The 20,845-nt window shown below is 33.6% G+C and overlaps 1 protein-coding gene across 1 annotated transcript; it reads right to left on the bottom strand.

Moving 5' to 3' along the window:
• Positions 1-19,079: 19,079 nt before the first annotated feature.
• LOC138126320 (protein BCCIP homolog) lies at positions 19,080-20,261 on the bottom strand. Its single transcript, XM_069042082.1, has 3 exons — positions 20,059-20,261; positions 19,698-19,952; positions 19,080-19,644 (listed from the first exon to the last, which is right to left on the bottom strand). The coding sequence occupies exons 1-3, from the start codon at positions 20,152-20,154 to the stop codon at positions 19,150-19,152; spliced, it is 846 nt and encodes a 281-aa protein (XP_068898183.1). The 5' UTR covers positions 20,155-20,261; the 3' UTR covers positions 19,080-19,149.
• Positions 20,262-20,845: the final 584 nt, after the last annotated feature.

Genomic DNA, 20,845 nt, shown 5'->3' with positions numbered 1-20,845 from the left:
GATGTATAGCGAAATATGTCAATCATCAAGACGGCGGTGATTCAAACAATGAGAAAGTGGACATGGTTTCTCATGTACGGGGTACCTATGTCATAAAAATGCCATGGTCGCTGCAGATCTCTATCTACAGATGTATCCAAATTGCAGCCACAGTTTTATTTATTTAAATTTTTTACAAAATGAGAACCCTTATTGTTGGAACAGTTGGATGTGAATAAATGAACAAAACAACAACGTAAAGGGGTTCTAGCAGAGCCTTTAGATTTTTTTCTTGTGGGAAAGAGTCTACCAAACACCTGTACTTACGATTGATGAACTCAAAGAATTCGTGATGAGTGCATGGCCGTAACGCCAGAGACATTACACAACGTTCAAAGGTCCTTTTTAAACAGGGTTGACGCGTGTTTACTCTAAAATGGAATGCATGATGAACAATTTTTACGTTAGTTTTCTTTTTACGTTGTCATTTTGCTGATTAAATTTCCTACATTGTCATTTTGACGTTTGTAGCCAAAAACGCAATTTTGATTCAATTATATATACGGGGTGATCAATAAGGACTGTTTAAGTTGGTAACACTGGATCGTATTTTAAATCGTATAACAGGAGTAACTTCCGGTTATTGGTGGCTTGTCGTTGTTAATGCTATACCTATATCAGATATTTGTATAATAAACCAACAAAACATATCCAGTTGCAGCGTTATAAATAAACGAATTAAAAACATTTCTTAATTGTACTGCCAACTTAAACAGTCCTTCTTGATCACCCGGTATATATATTCGTAGATATGAAGAAAAATACAATTAAAATTCGAAATTCACAAAATAATTATGGTAAATTATATGTTTTTAATTTGTTGTAGCCAATTTAGGGCGTCTTCGGTAAGTATATGTAGTTTGGAGAAACCTTGCTGGAATTTAGTAAGGGGACATTCTTCCACAATGTGTTGGATGGTTTCTTTTTCTGCACCGCATTCACAAGAAGGGTTTTCACGAATATTCCAGTGAAACAGCATATTATTGCATTTGCCATGGCCGGTTCTAAAACGATTTAATTTACACCAGATTTTCCTGGGTAGGTGAAATCCCGGAATTTGTTTTGTAGGATCCTCAATTAGATTTTTATTGAAAATATCTACTTCTTGCCAGGCTGCTTTCCAATAATCAGATTTGGAAAATGGTTATTATTTATATTAAACGCAGTATCAAGTGGTAAGTGGAATTAGTATTTTTGGTTGCATCTAAGAAAATTTCAGAAATACCCCACAATTGACTCATCCTGTATTTAAATATTAAAAAATATATCTGATAGAGCTACAGGATTATTATAAATGATTGTAGTCGAAGCAGGCCATGCCATGCCCATGTTATGAAATTATTGCCGCTTTTATGTGAGCTGTCAATTTTTTAGGTGAAAAGTGCGGTTATGATAATTTTATTTATTATTTTAGACTACTTGGACTACAATAATTTATAATAACCCTGTATAATTTGCAATTTACAATTATTACACCTAAAATTACTAAAGTGTAACAAGGTGCCTACATTACATACAGTAATTTTTAAAATGTTTAATAGTATATTATACGCCAAGGTAGAGAAGACATTTTTTTAAGCCGAGGTAGTTTATTCCCCGAGAAGCGAAGCTTCGAGGGGAATAAAGAAGCGAGGCTTAAAATTGTCTTCTCTAGCGTGGTTTATATACTATTTTTTTCACTACTAGATCCGTTAAAACCCTTTCTAATAATAATTATTAATTAAATTTGTTTGTCCGATGCGACGATCCGAGTTCTCATTTTTCAACGGTTGCTATGAAAATTGAAAATCGTCTGTTTACGTTAACCAATAAAATCAAAGAAAATCTTTCGTTGCTAGGTAACGGCTGTTCATTATTGACCTTGGTTAATAATGAAAATTAACCAAGGGAGAGAAATTCTACTTCTCGTCAATAATGACGCCTTCTGAGACTAGTAGTGAAAAAAAAAATATTTTTCACTGAGATAATATTGTAGACAACCTTTTTCCAATACTGCTGCTAATGTACCGAACCGATCCCGCAAACACTCGATTCCTCTTCTGCACATTTCATGTGCCAAGCTATACAAGTGCATAATGGTTTTTTTGCTCAAGTGAACAGGCCGGAGAGAGCCAAGAGTCTCGACTATGTATTTAGAGGGGCGTGGGCGCGTGGGATAAGTTTTATGACAGTATTACAAAAATATACATAATATACATATACACTACCTTCAAAATGACATTTCGCGACTTCCTAGTAGTGCGTGAACGTCGATTTCGCGCACTAGTGCTTCAAAATCATCCAAAAGGCATTCGCCTTTTTGAGCATTCTGAAAATAATTTGACTTGATAATAATATGCCAGATATATATTATATATTTTGGCAAGTGCATGGACAAGCGCCATCTATTCACAAGGGGTACACGACAAATCAGTTCTTTCAAAAAATATTGTGTACGAACTTCGGTGCGAGACGATGTATTCGCGTATTTAAATAAAGCACTCGCTCCTTCGTCGCTCTTGCCTCAAATAATACCTACGCTCATGCGCAAAAAATGGCTTCTCGCACCCATTTCATAAATAACTAGGTATTTTAGGATAATTCAGCAGATCCAAATTTGATAAATGATGCTAATATCTCGGTTATTTGACAACGAATTTTTATGAACTTTAAAATGCAGACATTTTAGACGGTGAAGAATCAATTAGTAATAATAAAATAACTCCAAATTAAAAAATGTAGTTATACTCAATTTCATATAAATGTGCATCTAAGCAAGCCATGAAAATCTGATTTTCTGTTGGTTGGATTAAAGCTAAAGCTAGTGACTTTGACTTTCAAAGTTGCTTGCTCTGCGCGAACCCGATTTGATTAATTTTTCAGTTTTTGTCCATTTTAACATTGCTGATTTCAAAAGCAATGTTACGTCTTTTTACTGATTAAATTAAAGTAATTCTTATTTGTTTTTGTCTTTGTATTTTTACCAAGTAAAGATTTATTGGACATGACCTTCATAAATGTAACTTTTGTAATGTAATTAAATTAAAGGTGCTTTTACAAATGCACAGCTCACTTGATGAACATTTATATGAAATCAATTATACATATCCGTTCACGATTGTTTCAAATTCGTTCTGTCTATGAAAATCTGACAATTTAGTTGGCAATATTGTGATTTGGCATAATAAATCAGAAATCTATTTTAGGTTATAATTGAATTACACTGAGGCCCGGTTTATTCACCTTCAAGTAAATTTATCTGACCAGTAGTTGTATGATTTGGAATCTGCTATTGATAGCTCCATGGTAATTACCGTTCAATAAAGTTACTTGAAGGTGAATAAACCGGGCCTAAATTAATTAGGGAATTGACACCAAGACGAATATTTAATAACGAAACGTCATATGACAGGACCTGACCCCAATCTAACAAAAAAAAAAGTGTGTGTGACTTGTTTTTGATCGTTATAAAATTTATTTTTTCCAACTTTTTTTTTTTTTCTCAAAAATTCCCTAATGTAAGGTAACAAAATTTTTATACTGACATTTAGACCATTAAAAGGGCTATCAGAATCAAGAAAAAATAGGGGGTTTCCATTTAAAAAAACTATCGATGACGTCATAACTCGAAAACAAATGACTCCTTGGAATTTTATTTTGTATTAAAATATGTATTTTTATAAACTAAAACTGACCTGTTCACAGATTTTTTTGAAAAAAAAATTGTTTAATTTTTAATGAATTTATTCCATACTTTTGCCGCTCACTGTATACAGTGTGGAAACTACTTATGGAATAAATTCAGTAGTTTCAAAACTAATGATAATTGTCGAAATCACTGAAACAGGTCAATTTTTATTTCTCACAATGCTTATTTTAAGTTACTTCGCTTGTTCATGACATCATCCATTTTTAAGTTATGACGTCACTTTTTTCTCCTGTTTCCGAAAGACCTTCCTACTACCTAAACGATAAATGAAAAACATTGGTACCTTACATAACAATTTTTTTGAGAAAATCACAAATTTTACTTTAAAAATTTAATTTAATTTTTAATGTAAAAATTTTAATTGACCTTAAACAAAAGCAAACAAAGATCTAAGGTTAACAATAAAATGTAACGCATTTATTGAAATTGTCCCCCACCAACTATTTGGCACTCACCGACACGTTGTACACTGCGCTCAATAATGTCACGGCTGATTTGTTTCATTTCAGCGCAAATTCTCTAGCGTAAATCTTCTAAATTGTTTGGTCTATTAAAATAAAACTTCTATTTTAAATAAACCCATACAATAGAATTTTTACGTTAAAAATTAAATTGAATTTTGTGAAGTAAAATTTGTCATTTTCTCAAACAAATTGTTATGTAAAGTACCAATTTTTTTCTTTCATCGTTTAGCTAGTATTAAGGTCTATCAGAAAGAGAAGAAAAAAGTGGGAGTTGTCATTTAAAAAAAATGAGTGTGACGTCCTAGCTCATAAATGGTGACGTCATGAACAAGTGAAGCTACTTAAAATAAGCATTATCATAAATAAAAATTGACCTGTTTCAGCGTTATCGACAAATGTCATTAGTTTTGGAATTACTGAATTTATTCCATAAGTAGTTTCCACACTGTATAAAACTGAATGTCTGTTTGTTTGTATATTTTGTATGCAAATCTACAGTTTTACTCTCGATCTTGATGAAATTTTGTACACTTGATCTTCAAAACAAGAAGAAAATTACTGTCTACTTTAATTTTACAAAAACCAACCCCTACTACCATTTTCAACCCTGTTAAGAAAAAAAGACAGTTTTTCGAGTTGGAAATACCCTCACCTTCGCCGCTTCACCCCTATTTCATCCTCTGAGTATATCGTCACCTTCGCCGCTTGACACCCACAAAAAGCAACCCCTATTATCATTTTTAAGCCTGTTAAGCACAAAAAAAGTTTTTTCGAGTTGGAAATCGCGTTTGCATGATATGTTCAGGTGTCATAGTTACATTTGGTTGTTTATAAAAGTAGCAATTTCGCAAAATGTGTTTGAATGATTGTGTTTTACCGGAAGATGTCTTAAATGAAGCAGAACAAGCTTCAAATAGCTTAATAACGGAAAAATCAAAAGGCAGGTATCTGAAATCAAACGAGACAATCAAACAATAGGAGGACCTAAATAAGGTTACAATTGAAAATAAAAGTGTTATGTTGGCGTATTTTCATGAATTGGTAAGTAATCATAGTGTTAGTTTCTTATCGTAGGTATTGATCTTTTTGTTTATATAGTCGAAGAAAAAAGTAGTCTACAGTAAAGTTTTAATTATTCTTCGTAAAAAGACAAACTTCATATTGAAATTACTGCGTTTATCACAATACATGAAAGTAGAAACATAATTTTAAAACATTCTGAAATTTGCGAGCGAAGCCGCGGGTAAAAGCTAGTATGGTCAGTACGGTGCGATCAATTAAAAAATAAATCCAGTCGGCGTGTTACCTATGGCAACCCATGCTATAGCATAGACTCCAAAGCAAACTCGATTTATTTTTTAAATGATCGCTCGGTATTATATAAAACTATACAGAGTATTTCACGAGTGATAATGAGCCTGACGGAATAATAAATTCAACCCACAATACATGTTCAAAAAAAGCCGGACATTTTAATTTCAGTAGCCAGCTTTTTTCGGAAATATAGTGTGGGTTGCATTTTAAATTACGTCAGGCTCATTATCACGTCAAATATCCTGTATATACTCGTATATATATACAGTTACTCCTGCAGCTCTGCACTGAGGTCAGTCAGGTCACAACACAACGTACTATGGCGGCCAAAAAATTTCGTCCGTCATTTTTCCGTCATTTCAAAAAAATCCGTGTAGTCCATTCCTTATTGTCATTATGATTGATGTTTTTACTTGTCACTTTTGAAAGTCAAGCAAAATGCCATCGGTTTCAAATTTTAATAAAATTAAAATAGTAACTCTTGCACAAAGAGGAATGTCCCAAGTTGAGATTTCGATGGACCTTCGTATACCTAAAAGTACAATTTCGTTCACTCTTCAGAAATGGAGGCAAAATGAAACTATTGAAAGACGCCAAGGCTCAGGGAGGCCTAGCACATCTACTGCAGAAGAAGATAATATGCTTCTCAATAGATTCCGCAATAGCCCTTTTATGACGGCTGTTGAAGCGGTAAATACAAGCAAATACAACGGAAAGGAGCGGTCGATTTTCGGCAAACATATGGGCATGGATTTCAGTAGATAGCCCCGGGATAATGTTGCATCTAGAAGATCAGCTCAACAGTGATGTGTTTATGTTAGGATTCTTGAAGACGTGATGATGCCCTCAGTTTCAAGAATTTTTCCGAATTTTAACTTCATATTTCAACAAGACAATTGTTCAGTGCATACAGCACATAGGGTAGCAGAATGGTTCAGGAATAATAGTATAAACGTTCTTGATTGGCCGAGTCGTAGTCCTGATTTGAACCCTAAAGAAAACATGTAGGGACTTTTGGTTCGTAATTTGCAACAACGACAAGTGATTCGGAATAGGGCAGAACTTTTGACTGCGATTACTAATGCATGGCAATCATTACCTAGGAATGATCACAGAGATTTATGCCTCTCCATGTCGCGTCGTGTAAGGCGAGTTATTGATGCCAATGGAGCGATGACCAAGTATTGATTTTAAACTTCATTCATTTTATCTTTTGATTTAGCTAAGTACTTAAACAAAAATAAATGTTTCATTTCATTGTCTTTGCCTTAATGTTTTTCGTTTGATTTTTTTAAAACTACGGCATACTCGTATAATTTCCACGGTTCTCTGTTTGGTGCTTTAATCCAAAAATAGCCGCAAGTCTGCCTCTAGTGCCACTAGCGGTCGTGTGGAAATTGTGTAAGAGTAGAACTTGTCCTTTGTATTCACAAAATTTGAACTGATGGACTGAATGACAGATTGTCAAAATGACAATAACTATAAAAAAAGCGAGGTTATTGGTGCTTAAGGGTAGTTTACACTTTATGTCAGGGCCTTGAAAGTGACGGACGAAATTTTTTGGCCGCAATAGTACTTACTTACAATGAAAATCGCATGCATAAAATTATAACCAATCAAATTTGTAATTTTTACTTTAGCAACCAATAAGACGATGATTTAGTGGAAATCACCATGGACATCACACAACACACTCATTTCCGGAAATCACTCTAGAGAGATTTTCGGAAATCATATCACGCGGCCATTCATTCATCAATACACACTTATAATATGTATAATAATTTTATTTATGCGATTTTCTAGCTGAATCTATTTCGAGCCGTTTTGATTTCCAGAAATTATTATTTCTCCCTGTCTCGTGCTTTTAGCGTAATCACCACTCAGTGGCGTTCGTGGTGATTAATACGCAAAAAGAACTCGACAGGTCGAAATAATTTGCGGAAATCAAAACGGCTCTTAATAGATTATACCAGGTGTATTATGAAAAACCTTTGGTGCTATAACTTCCTTATTTTTTATCCGATTTTAATAAATGATATGTCAAACAAAATCGTTTTAAATGGACTACAATTTGAATTAATCCAATATTTGTACTTGAGTTCTATTTTTGACAAATGATAGTCAACTTTTTTTTTTCAAATGGCACTATTAACTTTTTTTGCTCAGTTTTATAGAGATTTTTATTTTAAATATGAAAATGTAAACAACCATGCTCATGCATAGAAACAAAAAGAAGAAATTAAAAATTGATGTATTTTTTTTTTAAATCAAGCAGTCACATTAAACAGTAATAAAAGTACATTCTAATTTTGCAAACTGACTAAGACAGCTATGGACATTCAAGAAAATGTCTATTTTACTCCGGCCGATAACAAAGATGATTTAATAAAAAGAATCGTAGCAGAATGTGAACAAATACCACCAGAATTTTTCTTAAACTGGGCTTCAGTGGAAGGTGTCGAATGTGCCTTAGAGAGAATGGAGGTAATTTTAAACATTTGCTATAGTAAAGTTATGGTAACTTGTTTTTGGAAATTCTTTTTTTTTTTTTAATCAATTAGTACTTATATTGAAACAAGATTTGACAATACTATTCAATGTGATCCAATGCTTCATTTTATTGCTAACTTTTATCGCCTTTATTGTTTACTTGTTTTTTTTTTTTTTTAATTGCGAAGTTGAATGACGGACGGGACATGAACATAATGTTAAAATAAATTCTAAGTTTATCTACAAAATATGCGAATTTATTAATAAACCAAGTAGAATTGATATTACACCGATGTTGTAATTTTTAAACCAATGTAATGTAACAGTCACGTTTAAGAAATGGTGAATGAATAAGTGATTATTGATTTTTTTAAATCATGATGGACGGGACATGACGGACGGGACAATAATTACTTTCAATTTTAATATACTTTATTTTGCCAACCATTACAATAAACAAATACTTTTAACTACAAAACGAACAAAAAGTCGTACTTTATTTTATAAACAAAGTTCAAAATTCAAAAAGAACACTTTCTATTTATGAGTACTTGTCGGTAAAGCGTTTTTAACTTTTTTGAAGGCTTTACTCAATGTTTGAGGACATTTCCACGCACACAACTGAGAACCTGATAATTTCAAGTTTTCCTCCTGCTTTCTTCAACTTTTTCCTGAATCTTCTTTTACGAGCCCTTTCAAATATTCTTTTCATGTTCGATAAAACAGCATTATTCTCCAATGAAACTCTTTCTCCTGCTCTTTCTACTCTCTTTCTTTGAGCGTCATGTTATAGAAACCCTTCTCCCTTATTACTTGATGTAATCTTGTGTCAGTATCGCCGCGAAGCCTCTTTGTTTTGTTTTTTGAATCTTTCTTTTCTCTTTGCATCCATTTTTGTGTATATGTACAAAAAATATGCATAAACCATTTATTAGGCAGATTTCGTTTATAGAAAACTAAAAAATGTAGCAAAAGTTAATGTAAATAACTAAAAACTATTATAGGAGTAATTTTTATATCACATGTTTCACATTATTATTTATTTTAAGACGGACGGGACAGGAAAAATGGTGCTCTAATGTTCGCAAATGGCACCATATATTTTTTTTAAATAATTCTTCATATATCGGTCCTTCTACTTTAATATATAAAAGTAACAATAACCGATTCAAGGACATTATGGTTTATTTTCAATTATTTTGAGTTTTGCATGACGGACGGGACACGAAAAACATACTTTTTGTAAACTTGTGTAAATAAATATGCATACATACCTTTGTAACAAAGACACACTGAACAATTGAGGAGCAACTAATCAAATCGCATTATGTCCAGTCGAGGCCAAAATTCAGTTTGAAGTGGATTTGTAATCCTCTATAACTACTTTACAGCCCTACCTAAAGAAACTGCTAAAAATAAAATTATGTCTCTATTTAATTTCAGTTTGAAATCTGATGCTTGCATCAAAACGTATAATGTCCATCGACGTAGACGGATCAAAACGCATTATGTTGTTTCATTGGCATTTTGGATGCATTTTGGCATGTATCTAACCTCAAATTAGCGGTTTCAATCGTATCTTTTAGTTTATAAATTATAAGTTTTAAACTTAATTAAAATAATATGGATAATTTAGAGAATACGGTTAGTGTGGGTGAATACAACCAAGGGTTACGAAAGAGGATGCATATTTAAATTTCGAAAATTTTTGTTTGCTTTTGTTTAAGTACCTACTTACCCTTTTTTTTTTGTTTATTTTGGATTTTGTTTGTTGTTAATTTTATTTTCAGTTAAAAAATCTTGTCTAGTATTAGTTTGGCTTTTCAATTAAGTGTTTACCTCGGTTTTTACAATGTTATAATAAATTTCACGATTAACAATACAATAAGCATTATGTCCAAACATACCACAACAAAACGCATTACATTCACTAGAATGAATCAAATTGCTTTATGTCCGATCTTTTTTAATATTTTCTAAATATCTAGGGTCTTTTTGATCTAAATGAGATCATTTATGTGATTCATCTAACAGAACTTCTCAATTGGCCGTATAGTTTTAACGTAAAATGAATCGAATTAGAAAATATACGTTTTTTGCTTCTACCCAAAAAACTGTTTTATGTGCCATAATGCGCTTTGAAGAGTTGCTCCTCAATTACGCCTTAATTGTATAACACAAAAACATTTGTGATACATGTCAAAATATTCGAAAACAGTAGCTACACAGCTACAAAATTTTGATGCGAATTAGAAGCTTTTTGCAAGCGCTCTCATTACGAAAGTGTTTTTTCATTTAAATAAAAAAAAATATTTAAATGTTCAGATTCAAATGTGATTTTGGACATTTTAAATCCAAAGTGACATTATTAACAAATCAATTTTAAAAAATAACTAAATTCATTTTTTGTTGAAACGGTTTCATTTATCGTGGAATGGCTCTAAAAACAAATTTTTGATTTTTTATTTTAATGTTTGTGTATTCAGAAGATAAACATCTATCAGAATAAAGATAAAAAAATATACAGTGCAACTTAAAAAAACAAAGTTAGCTGCGGTGTGTCAAAAAATATAATGTTAAAAAAAATCATATCATGTCAAGCTATAGTGTTTCTAAAACGATTTTGCTTGACGTGTCATTTGTTAAAATCGGATAAAAAAATAAGGAAGTTATAGCACCGAAGGTTTTTCATAATACACCCGGTATATGAAAATTTAAAATTGACAAGTTGATTGTTTTTCGCTCGCTCCGCTAAAAAACTCGACTCCGTTGATTTTAGCTTGCCGTGTCGCTGATCTGCAGACGATTGAGCTGCGAACGATTTTCGTTTGTGCTGCGAACAATTTTACCGTGTCGCATTAAACTAATTCACTGCCCGGGAATAAAATGTATGTGGCGCGCCTAAAGAAGTTTTCCATTCAAAAATATCGTGGTCTCCTGCGTGTTTAAAACAATCGTGAACGGCATATACACATGTTTCCTTTATTGAAAATTAAGCGCAATTATTATTTGCTTATTCTTCACCATCTAAAATGTAGCAGAGACATTAGGCTCGAAAATCTTAGCTGAGACACCTTGTATAATTCAACTTGCTCATGAAACTGTGGGAAGAATTACTAGTGAAAAACATATTGATACTAACATCACTGAACTTGCTGATGAACTTTTGTTTGAAGAAAGCGGTATTAGAGATATTAACCACCAAATTTTTCGAATTTCTCCAGAGACACCAACATCCGAGCACCATACAGAAGATAATGACGTTAGAGGTACTACACCTGAACCTGCGCCAAATTGGAATACCAGACTAAAGAAATCCATAAATCCTAAACTTCTAACTCATAAACAAAAAAGATCAGAGGCTCAACTAGCTGACAGGAGGCAAGAATTGATTGCACTTCAAATTAAATTAGCAGAACGGGAATTGCAACTGAAAGAAGCAGAAATTAAATTTATTACAGACAAAAATGAGAGACACAAAATAGAACATGAAAAAAACATGGAGCTATTGAATTTAAAAATAAGACAATCACGTAGTGAGCATATAGAATAATTTTGGCGAGGATTCAACTGAAACACTTTAACAAAACAAATCTGTAAGTAGGTACTTATCATATACAATCAATCGCACTGATAAAATTATAACTTAACAGAACATATACCTACCTAGTGAAATTTTTTTAATAAACAATTGTTAGTGTCAAAATTAAGTAAAAAACCGCACTGTACCACCCTAAAATGTGCGCATATGGACCAGCTGTTGAACAATTTTACATCAAATCATAATTAAGGTTATGTTTCACGTCACTTCCCGTACCTTTCTTCCGTGAATTCATTTTCAAAACAAATTTAATGAGAAATTAGGAGAAATGTTTTTCGAATCGCTCGTCAGGACGCAGGCTCAGTGATATCAAAAAAAATTTTGACACTCAGTATGCCTAATCGTATTGTCATGAAAATCATTGTTTAGCTCATACCAACATGACAACGTTTTGACAATTGTTTATTAAAAAATTTCAATTACTCCCACCCCAACATTCAAGCAACAAATAAAATAGCTTCCGTCATTTTTTGCAAAATTAAACTCCTTGTTGACTGTAGAGGCCACTAAAAAGTTCTGTTTTCAATAAATGGCATTTTCTTTCAGATCATAACACCTGTCTGGCCAGATCACCTAATGAATTTTTTTTTTGGCCTTTCCCCTTTCACCACTTGGCCTATCAGGTACCTTTGCGGTCGGCTTGTTTTTCTCATTTTTCCTTTATGTGGTGCGGCGGGGCTCCGGGGTACTTTCCCCGGCTACCCACGCCCACCCTCTCCCTTCTCCTTTTTCTGGACGACACAACACGAATACAACAACATACCACAGTAGATTTACTCATTCAGTAGGGACACGGAGCTGTTTCGGTTATCGCCAAATTCGAATACGCATGTCTTCGCAGCGGCGGTCCTTTACAAGATGCTCGTAGCGTGGCGCTGCTGTTTTTGGCGCCTTCACGCCCTGATTTCTACATTACAACGGGTGTTTTTTAAAATTTGGCGTCGAAGTTAGTCGATTGTGAATGCGCTATACGGATCACGGATCAGCTGTTTAAATCTTACGCCTTTACATGAGTGGTGCGGACTCAACCGCCTCTCCAACAACAACTTCGACGCCAAATTAAAAAAAAAAAACACCATCAGTACTGGAACCATGTATCTTGATAGAAAGAAAATTTCTTTCCGTTTCTTAAGTTCCTTTCTATTTGCCGCAAACCAACCATGTAGAACCGATGGTGAAAACGGACGCATAGAAATAGAAAAATCTCCGTAGCGCACTTTTGCATCTTTCCAATTGTCCATCTTTGTCGTTCACCAACTCAATGCATATGGCGTTTTCTCTCAGAACTCAAGTCTGGCTGAGTGCAATGAATGAAATTGCCGCGAACGATGGTGTTGCCATCTATGGCATTTTCTAGCAAGGACCGCCAATACCGCCATGTTATTAAAAAAATCTGGCTGACGAAACTTCAAAGGTGCCGACCCTAGCTGTCCCTACTGAATGAGTAAATCTACTGTGAACATACAACATCCATGGGAGGCCCATCCAGCCTGGGATTCGAACCATGCTGACCTCGCGGTGGTGTCGGAAGAGTGTCGCTCTTCCTTCCACCACCCTACCGTCTACACACACATCCATGGCCCGGCGGAGGTTCCTTATTTCGAAAAAATCCTCCCCCTTCGGTGGGATCGAACCCACTATAGCGCCAGGACCGCGACCTCGGAGCACTGTCTCCGACAGCCATGCGGCCACCGAGCTACATCACGTAATTAATTAATTAATTAATTAAGTTAAATTTGTATTTTTGAATCACTATTGAAATGTATTAATAATAATAATAATAAATTATTTTGTTATAAAAAATTATAAATTAGCAAAGTATTCAAAAATTTCACGTCGGACAGTCATTTTCATTAAAATATGTATAACTAGCTGACCCGGCGAACTTCGTACCGCCTCAGAATCAATAAATGTTGTGTTAACTTATTAGCTGAATTGAATTAAGTTTTTTTATTAAGATAAAATGAATAATCAAAATGAAGGAGATTATTGGTATTCACGTCACGTGATGTGCAAATGTGATTAACTCCGATGAATTTACGACAATTCATTAATAGAGTACTGAAAAATTAAGTTTTTTCGGTAAATTCATTTGCAAGAAGTGAGAGTAAATGAGCAGTAGAGCAAATTGCTGTGTCCCGAGTTGTAACTAACTATACAGTGAATTTTTTATCAATGAACCATAGGAATTGACATGGTGTAAACTTTATTTCATGTCCGAAAAATAATTTTGAAATTAGCAATTGACGCGAAATAAAGTTTATTCTTTATACCATGTAAATCTCTATGGTTCATTGATAAAAAAATTCACTGTATAAAAATAATCCAGAATTAACAATCACCATAAACGGATTGAATATTTTAATGAGTTTGGTTGGGATGCAGTCAACATCTGACGGGAAGAAAATATGGAAAATTAAATTAAAAATTGGAAAGAGAATTACTAAGCATATGCGTGTTTGTTGGAAACATTTTGTAGATGAAGATTTTGTTCCACTGGTTTGTTGGTTTGATGGTTTGGACGCACTGTTCACTTGTTTGATAGTTTCAAGGTTAGGTATGCCGCACAGCAATAAATGTTCAACCATAAAACAGCTTCTCCCGTGACGTAGCATTACTTGGAGTAGCATTTAAATAATTACAGACAGTTGACGTACTTAAATGCATAATTAGTTATATACAGGTGCGATACACTGAATATGTGAATAAGCCCATTTCTGTACAATGCAAAAGTACATGTTGTTGATCACCATTGATCACACTTGGTGTTAAAACTCAGCTGACGTTAAATCTCAATTATGTTCAAATTGTCGATGCGCGCACAATGACAGATTGTGACAGATGACATAACCTTTCAAATTGAATTTTCTTCATAATTCTTTTTTCGTTAGTTATTCCATGTTTTAATAGTTATTCTGCTAATCGGGGCGGAGACAAATCCAACAATATAAAGATCATAAAAATCTGTCCAGCCGTTCTTGTGTTATAAATAGCGTAACTAACCCGACTTTGTTTTATATATATAGATGTAATCCAACTTTAAAAAAACGATGCTTGGCCATGACAATCTGACAGATTTCATCCTGTATATTTGAATAAAAGTTTGGTTAGGAATTCTGAAAATTTTGAAGGTACAGTGTTGCCATACTTATGCTTACAAGAGATTAATAGAGAACCCAGCATTTTTTATTAAAAATAGCAATTGAAAAAAAAGACAAATCAAAATGTAAACATCTGGTGGAGGCTTTAGTCATTGAATGAGTTTCAATCAGTTAATAATCGCATCATTACTTATATCGGGCCTATCTCGTTTAAAATGTGTCTAGCCCTTCAACACACCAGGTTTTGTCTCGACAAACACAACTTTTGGCATTATGCACTTGCAGTAAACCCTTTAAATTATTACTTTGTGTTGTCTAATTTAAAATAAATTGGAAAAACGTCAAAATGACATTTATTGATAACTTTATTTACTTTTTGTTTTAGAATCATCTTGCAACATAGCACTTCAAATTTAGTTACAAAAGATTTACAACCAAAATGAAATGAAATATAACTGCTGCTTTCCTCAGTACTGCCAATTTAACAAAATTAAAGCATGGCATCCTATCATTTTTTTAAAGATGGAATAGATTATGATTATAGAGCGTTTTGCGGAATAAATCCCCAATCAAATTTAACTTCTTGTGCATCTCCAGGCATTGGATCATTTCGGTAAGTCCCTATATTATGCAATACGGGCGTGGCTATAATAATGTCTTGCATTAACGGCAATCTACATCTGGTACCAATTGAAATAACCGGAAATCGTCGTTTCCAATTTCCTTTCAATGATATTTCTAGTAGGTACTATGCCGGCCAAAAAATTTTGGCAGTCATTGTCTGTCAATTCCAAAAAAAAAAAATTTGTAATCCCTACTTTATTGTCATCATGATTACCGTTTTGATTATGAACGTTATTTTTTGAGTGGTAAATTTCAAAACTCAAATTTATTTTGTCATTTCTACTACACAGAACGTTTACCTCAGGTTATCTATGTATGATTGCTCTAATTTTGTTTATTCATGTCGGATTTTTGGAATATCTGAGCTTCAAACAGTTTAAATTGATTGTCAAAATGACAAGAATCGAAAGTGGGGTTACGATTCCTAAAGGTTTATTTACACTTTACTTGAATGTCAAGAAAGTGACGGCCAAAATTTTTTGGCCGCCATAGTAAACTGTTTGAAGCTCAGATATTCCAAAAATCCGACATGAATAAACAAAATTAGAGCAATCGTACATAGATAACCTGAGATAAACGTTCTGTGTAGTAGAAATGGCAAAATAATTTTGACTTTTGAAATTTACCACCCAAAAAATAACGTTCATAACCAAGACGGTAAACATGATGACAATAAAGTACGGATTACAAATTATTTTTTTGAATTGACAGACAATGACGGCCAAAATTTTTTGGCCGGCATAGTACTATTACGATCATAAAATTTTGGACATCAAACTTCTGTCACATTAAAAAAATTACTCTAAATCATGCTTTATTGAAACTGTCACATGAAAGATGAAATTGTTGTCAATTTGACACCGGTTTAAAAATATAATTTTTTTAATATGCGAGTACATTTGGGTATTTTTTATATTTTTTATTAATTAAAACCTCGTTCTATTCCATTTGTCTGATTTTTACAACTTTTTGAATATTTTCTCGGTAAATCTGACATTCACATTTTCAAAATTGACAGAATCAAAATTGAGGTTATTAATACATAAGGGTCGTTTTAGAATGTACGACAGCACTATGACATTAGTGTCCAAAATTTTTTGATCGCAATAGTACGTATAATATCGGGTGTTTTTTAAATTTCACCTCGTAGTAGGTGTTGAAGAGTCAATTGTGAACGCACCACTCGTGTAAAAGGTAAGATTTAAACAGCCGATCCGTGATCCGTAACCAGTATAGTGTGTTCACAATCGACACTTCAACGCTTACTATGAGGTGAAATTTAAAAAAACACCCGATATATTATACATACGCGATTCGTTATACAAAGTTTCAGCTGGCGTTATACTGATGGATTTGTTTAGTGGAATCATCATGTATCTATTTCGGAACCGCATAACCACTGTCTCCCATAAGTAACCAATCTCCCATATCACGATTTTCAAAGATCTTCGAACTCGTGAATTATCAAACACATTACTGTCGTGGACAAATCCTGGCCCTGATACTATAATTTAGATCAGTGACGATCTGTACATTTAGAGAAAAATAGCGTTTTCTATTGCGATACGTTTCTGCTTGTGGACCAGCAGGAGATTGATGCATTCTGATGTGAGTGCCATTAATTACAAGAATCTATTATGAGTGTGATGTGGTCGGCGTTGATCAAGCAAGTTATCTATTTACTCAATTTCATTATTTTCTTCAATATGTTAAAAATCTTCCAAAAATTCCAATAATATTAATAATATTTTTATGATTTTCATAAATCATAAAAATATACGAAGTCACCAAAATTAAATAATTATACTTAGAAACAGTAATAAATCAGACGAAGAACCCCAATTCACGACAAAACAGGAAACACACGTACGTAATAATCTTAATGATTAGTTTAATGAAAATCAATGGACTCTTGCTTCACTTCCTATTTCAAATGGTGGTCTTGGTATTAGGAAAATTGAAGATCTCTCTCCCAGCCTTCCTTGGTTCAATACATGGTGTTCACGACCTAGTCTTTCAAATATTACCAAAAACGGACAAAAAGGTTAGTGTTCATTTTGCTCAAGAAGCTATTGGATTATGGATTGAATTAAATGGTAAAACATTTCCAACGGAAACATTTTTACAAAAAGGCTGGGATATAATCAATACAATAAGAATCATCGCCAATGAAATTAATCTTTGTGATAAAATTGATTCAGCTCGTTTTCTTGCCGCCCAAAGAAAGGAATCTAATGCTTGGCTTCATGCCTTTCCCTCAAGAAACATCGGTACATTTATGGATAACAAGATTTTACAAATATGTGTAGCAAATCGCTTTGGTGTTGAAATTTTTGAGAAACATACTCGCCATTGCGGCTTTACAGTTTCAAATGATGGCCATCACGGACTTAGTTGTCCTAAAAACAAGGGCAGATTTTCAAGACATTCAGATCTAAATAAATCAAATTATCCAGTGAGCCTTAAGTTCTATCCACATTTCCTCCTCTCTTGAACTATGTGGCCTCTTGAGAGACGATGGTAAAAGACCTGATGGTGCTACACTCATTCCATGGAGTCAACGCCTAATATGGGATGTAACATGTGTTGACACTTTGGCTGATTCTTACATAAGAAAAACTTCCATAATTGCAGGATCAGCTGCCGAAGAAGCAAATAAACGAAAACATGACAAATATCAAAATTTAAAGTTTGCAAATTATATTTTTAAAGCATTAGCTTTCGAAACGTTAGGTCCATGGAGTTTGGAATATAAAACATTTATCGATTTCATTGGTGCAAAACTTATGATTGAATCCGGAGATTCTAGAGCAAAATTTTTCTTCTACCAAAGAATCTCATTGGCAATTCAACGTGGAAATGCTGCAAGTATTTTAGGCACTCTGCCCTTATGTAACTCCACTTGAAGAAGTGCATTGTTTATGATTTATATGTATAGCTACATTTAATTATTACTTGTTTATTAAATTTTACTACTTTCATGATTAGAATATTTTTTGACATTTCACTATAATAAATTAGTTGCTGGCTGGATTAAATGCCCTGTAAATAATAGTACATTTTTCAACGAGCGTATAATGATGGCTATTGTTCAAGAGAATGAAAATTCCAACACGAGCCGTAGGCGAGTTGTGGAATCGTCCGAGTGAATAGTAGCTATTATACGCGAGTTGAAGACTACTTTCTTCACGACTATACCAAGAAAAAACAATCTTTGAAAATTAAATTTAATTTGACTTAATATTTGACAATTAAAATTGTGCCTCGCTTATCGGTTGCTACGAGATGCGTGACTTTTTGTTTTATAAACGCATCCGATTGGCGATTGCCGGTGATAGAATGTAAATACGAGGGGTGTGATTGGCCGACAGCCGTGGATTGTAGTATTTTCTATCATTGGGTGTGGAATTGATATCATTCTTTCATTGAATATCCAACAAGAATGCAATCATTCTTTAATAATCGTGGAGAAATAACAATTATCTCATTTTAATTGACACTTTAGCACTGTCTCGTGGGCCGTTCAATTAATTTACGAAGCGTCACACGTTTTTCTTTCAACCTCGAAACGCCTGCTGAGAGATGTTACTTTTTTCGTTACCGACGTTCGTTCTCCTGGTTACTCAGGTGCGCTCGGTCCATGGTGGGGGTGTTTCCTTGTCAATGAAATTTACTCAAACTTACACTTGCTTTGCATTCTTTAAATTTATCTGCTGATTAAAGTTACTGGGGAGTTTAGAAGTAGGTGAATAAACCTGGCCTAAATTATGTATTTTTTTTATAAAATCAACATAAAAATTCTGTCAAAATGTAGTAAACTTGTCACTACTGAACAAAACTTTGTATTTCATTTACAATACTAGCAAATTTGTCAGCTTTAAATAAAATAATTGCACGGTACGGGATCAGTTCTTTATCTTCACTTTGCCAATTCCCAGTCAATCCAGTGTCACTTTTTCCTGCCACACTATATTCAAAACTGCAATCAGCTTTTTTCATAAAAATTTCCTCTTCATCATTGGAAAATGTTGTTTCCCCATTTGTATGTCCTTTTGGTTTCCATATCTTACAAATCATTAAATAATATTGGAAGTTATAACTATCATTCCTCTTTTTCATTCTTTGGATTTCATCTTGTAATGAGCTCAACATGGGAAATGAAATTTTTGATGGTATATTAACGAATCTCTCGTTAATTAAGAAACCTATTCTGTTACAATTGTTTAAAACTTGATTAAATGAAGTTTGTGTTTCTTGATTTGCATGTTTTTGACTTTCTTCACAAACCAGTTCAAATAAATGTTTAACGCATGGTGTTTCCTGCAATATGTAGAGCATTAGGGAAAGTGGGAAGAAAATCGACAAAATTGTACCTTGTGTTGAGTTAAATTAATAACACTAGTAATACCAAAAACATCAGATTCTTCAACCATTTCGACATCTTCTTCATCATCACTATCATTACAACTCTGTTTCAATACTGACCCAACACCAGTTTGGGAAATCAACATATCGCTCAACTGAGACAGATCAATCTGTGATGATAAAAACAATTGTTGCAACAGTTGCTTTATCCCATGGAAATCTTGACCTTCCGGATTTCGGCCCTCAAATGTTGCTTGAATTTCCTGAAAAACAAGTAACATTTTAGTGAATTAAGAAAATCTATCTATCTACCGTGCAAGCCGAAAACACGTGTTGAAATTATAACCTAAAATTATTTTTTCCATTTACCTGTTGTCCGTGATAACTGCCAGATTCGTCACTCTCGTACTCTTCATTTGATTCTGAATCTGACGTTTTTTTCGATTTCTTCGTCGCCCCAGCCATTCTTCACAAATGTTTACCAACAGCACTCTACTTCTAATCTAACTGCTTCTCCACGTTTTTAGGTTAGGGACGAAGACGAATTACAGTTTGCAGGTTAAGGTGAAAATATAAAACGTCAAATGTCAAAATGAAGGTAAAAACCACAGAGATATATAAAGTAAATAGAGGATCAAAGCAACTGCGCAGGAGGGAACAGAGTTTGCGCAATGAATCAAAGCAGGACCGAATTCTTCAAATTTTATACTTTGAACAGGTCCGAACCCTACAATTTTTGGCCCTTCCAATATTAGTTTTTTGCATTTTGAGTAATTATTACTTCGTGCCAAATGTCCAAGCGGCCGATTTTTTTTGACATCTCAAATTGTCACCACTTTGAGTTTTTCTAATTTTTTCTTCCCACCATATTAGGTGCAAAAATCATCTGGAGAACCAATTTTTACAGTTTAAACGTGATCTAGAGCGTTTTTCTCAAATTCCCATCTTAATCGTGGGAAACCACATTTTGGTCATCTCACTAATTTAGACCTACCGCTAAATGTTAATTACTCCTAAAGTCCATTCACGTTGGATTTTCTCTGCCAAATTGTTGTCACGTTGCAAGCCTGCGCCTCCTTTCCTAGTAATTTTTACATTATCGTGTTTTATTCGTGATAGAGCGATTGAGAGCGATTTGACGTCTTTAATTTTGAAT

This window comes from Tenebrio molitor, chromosome 3, assembly GCF_963966145.1.
Source record: "Tenebrio molitor chromosome 3, icTenMoli1.1, whole genome shotgun sequence".
Classification (NCBI taxonomy): domain Eukaryota; kingdom Metazoa; phylum Arthropoda; class Insecta; order Coleoptera; family Tenebrionidae; genus Tenebrio; species Tenebrio molitor.
The sequence above is the reverse complement of the archived record's forward strand: the minus strand, read 5'-3'. Positions and strand labels throughout refer to the sequence as shown.

Bases quoted from the DNA above. Each gene is read 5' to 3' on its own strand.
- LOC138126320 (XM_069042082.1), bottom strand. From the start codon at position 20,154: ATGGCTGGGGCGACGAAGAAATCGAAAAAAACGTCAGATTCAGAATCA. The intron at 19,953-20,058 runs GTAAATGGAAAA...CTTGTTTTTCAG, and splicing joins GCAGTTATCACGGACAACAG to GAAATTCAAGCAACATTTGA. The intron at 19,645-19,697 runs GTACAATTTTGT...TACATATTGCAG, and splicing joins TTAATTTAACTCAACACAAG to GAAACACCATGCGTTAAACA.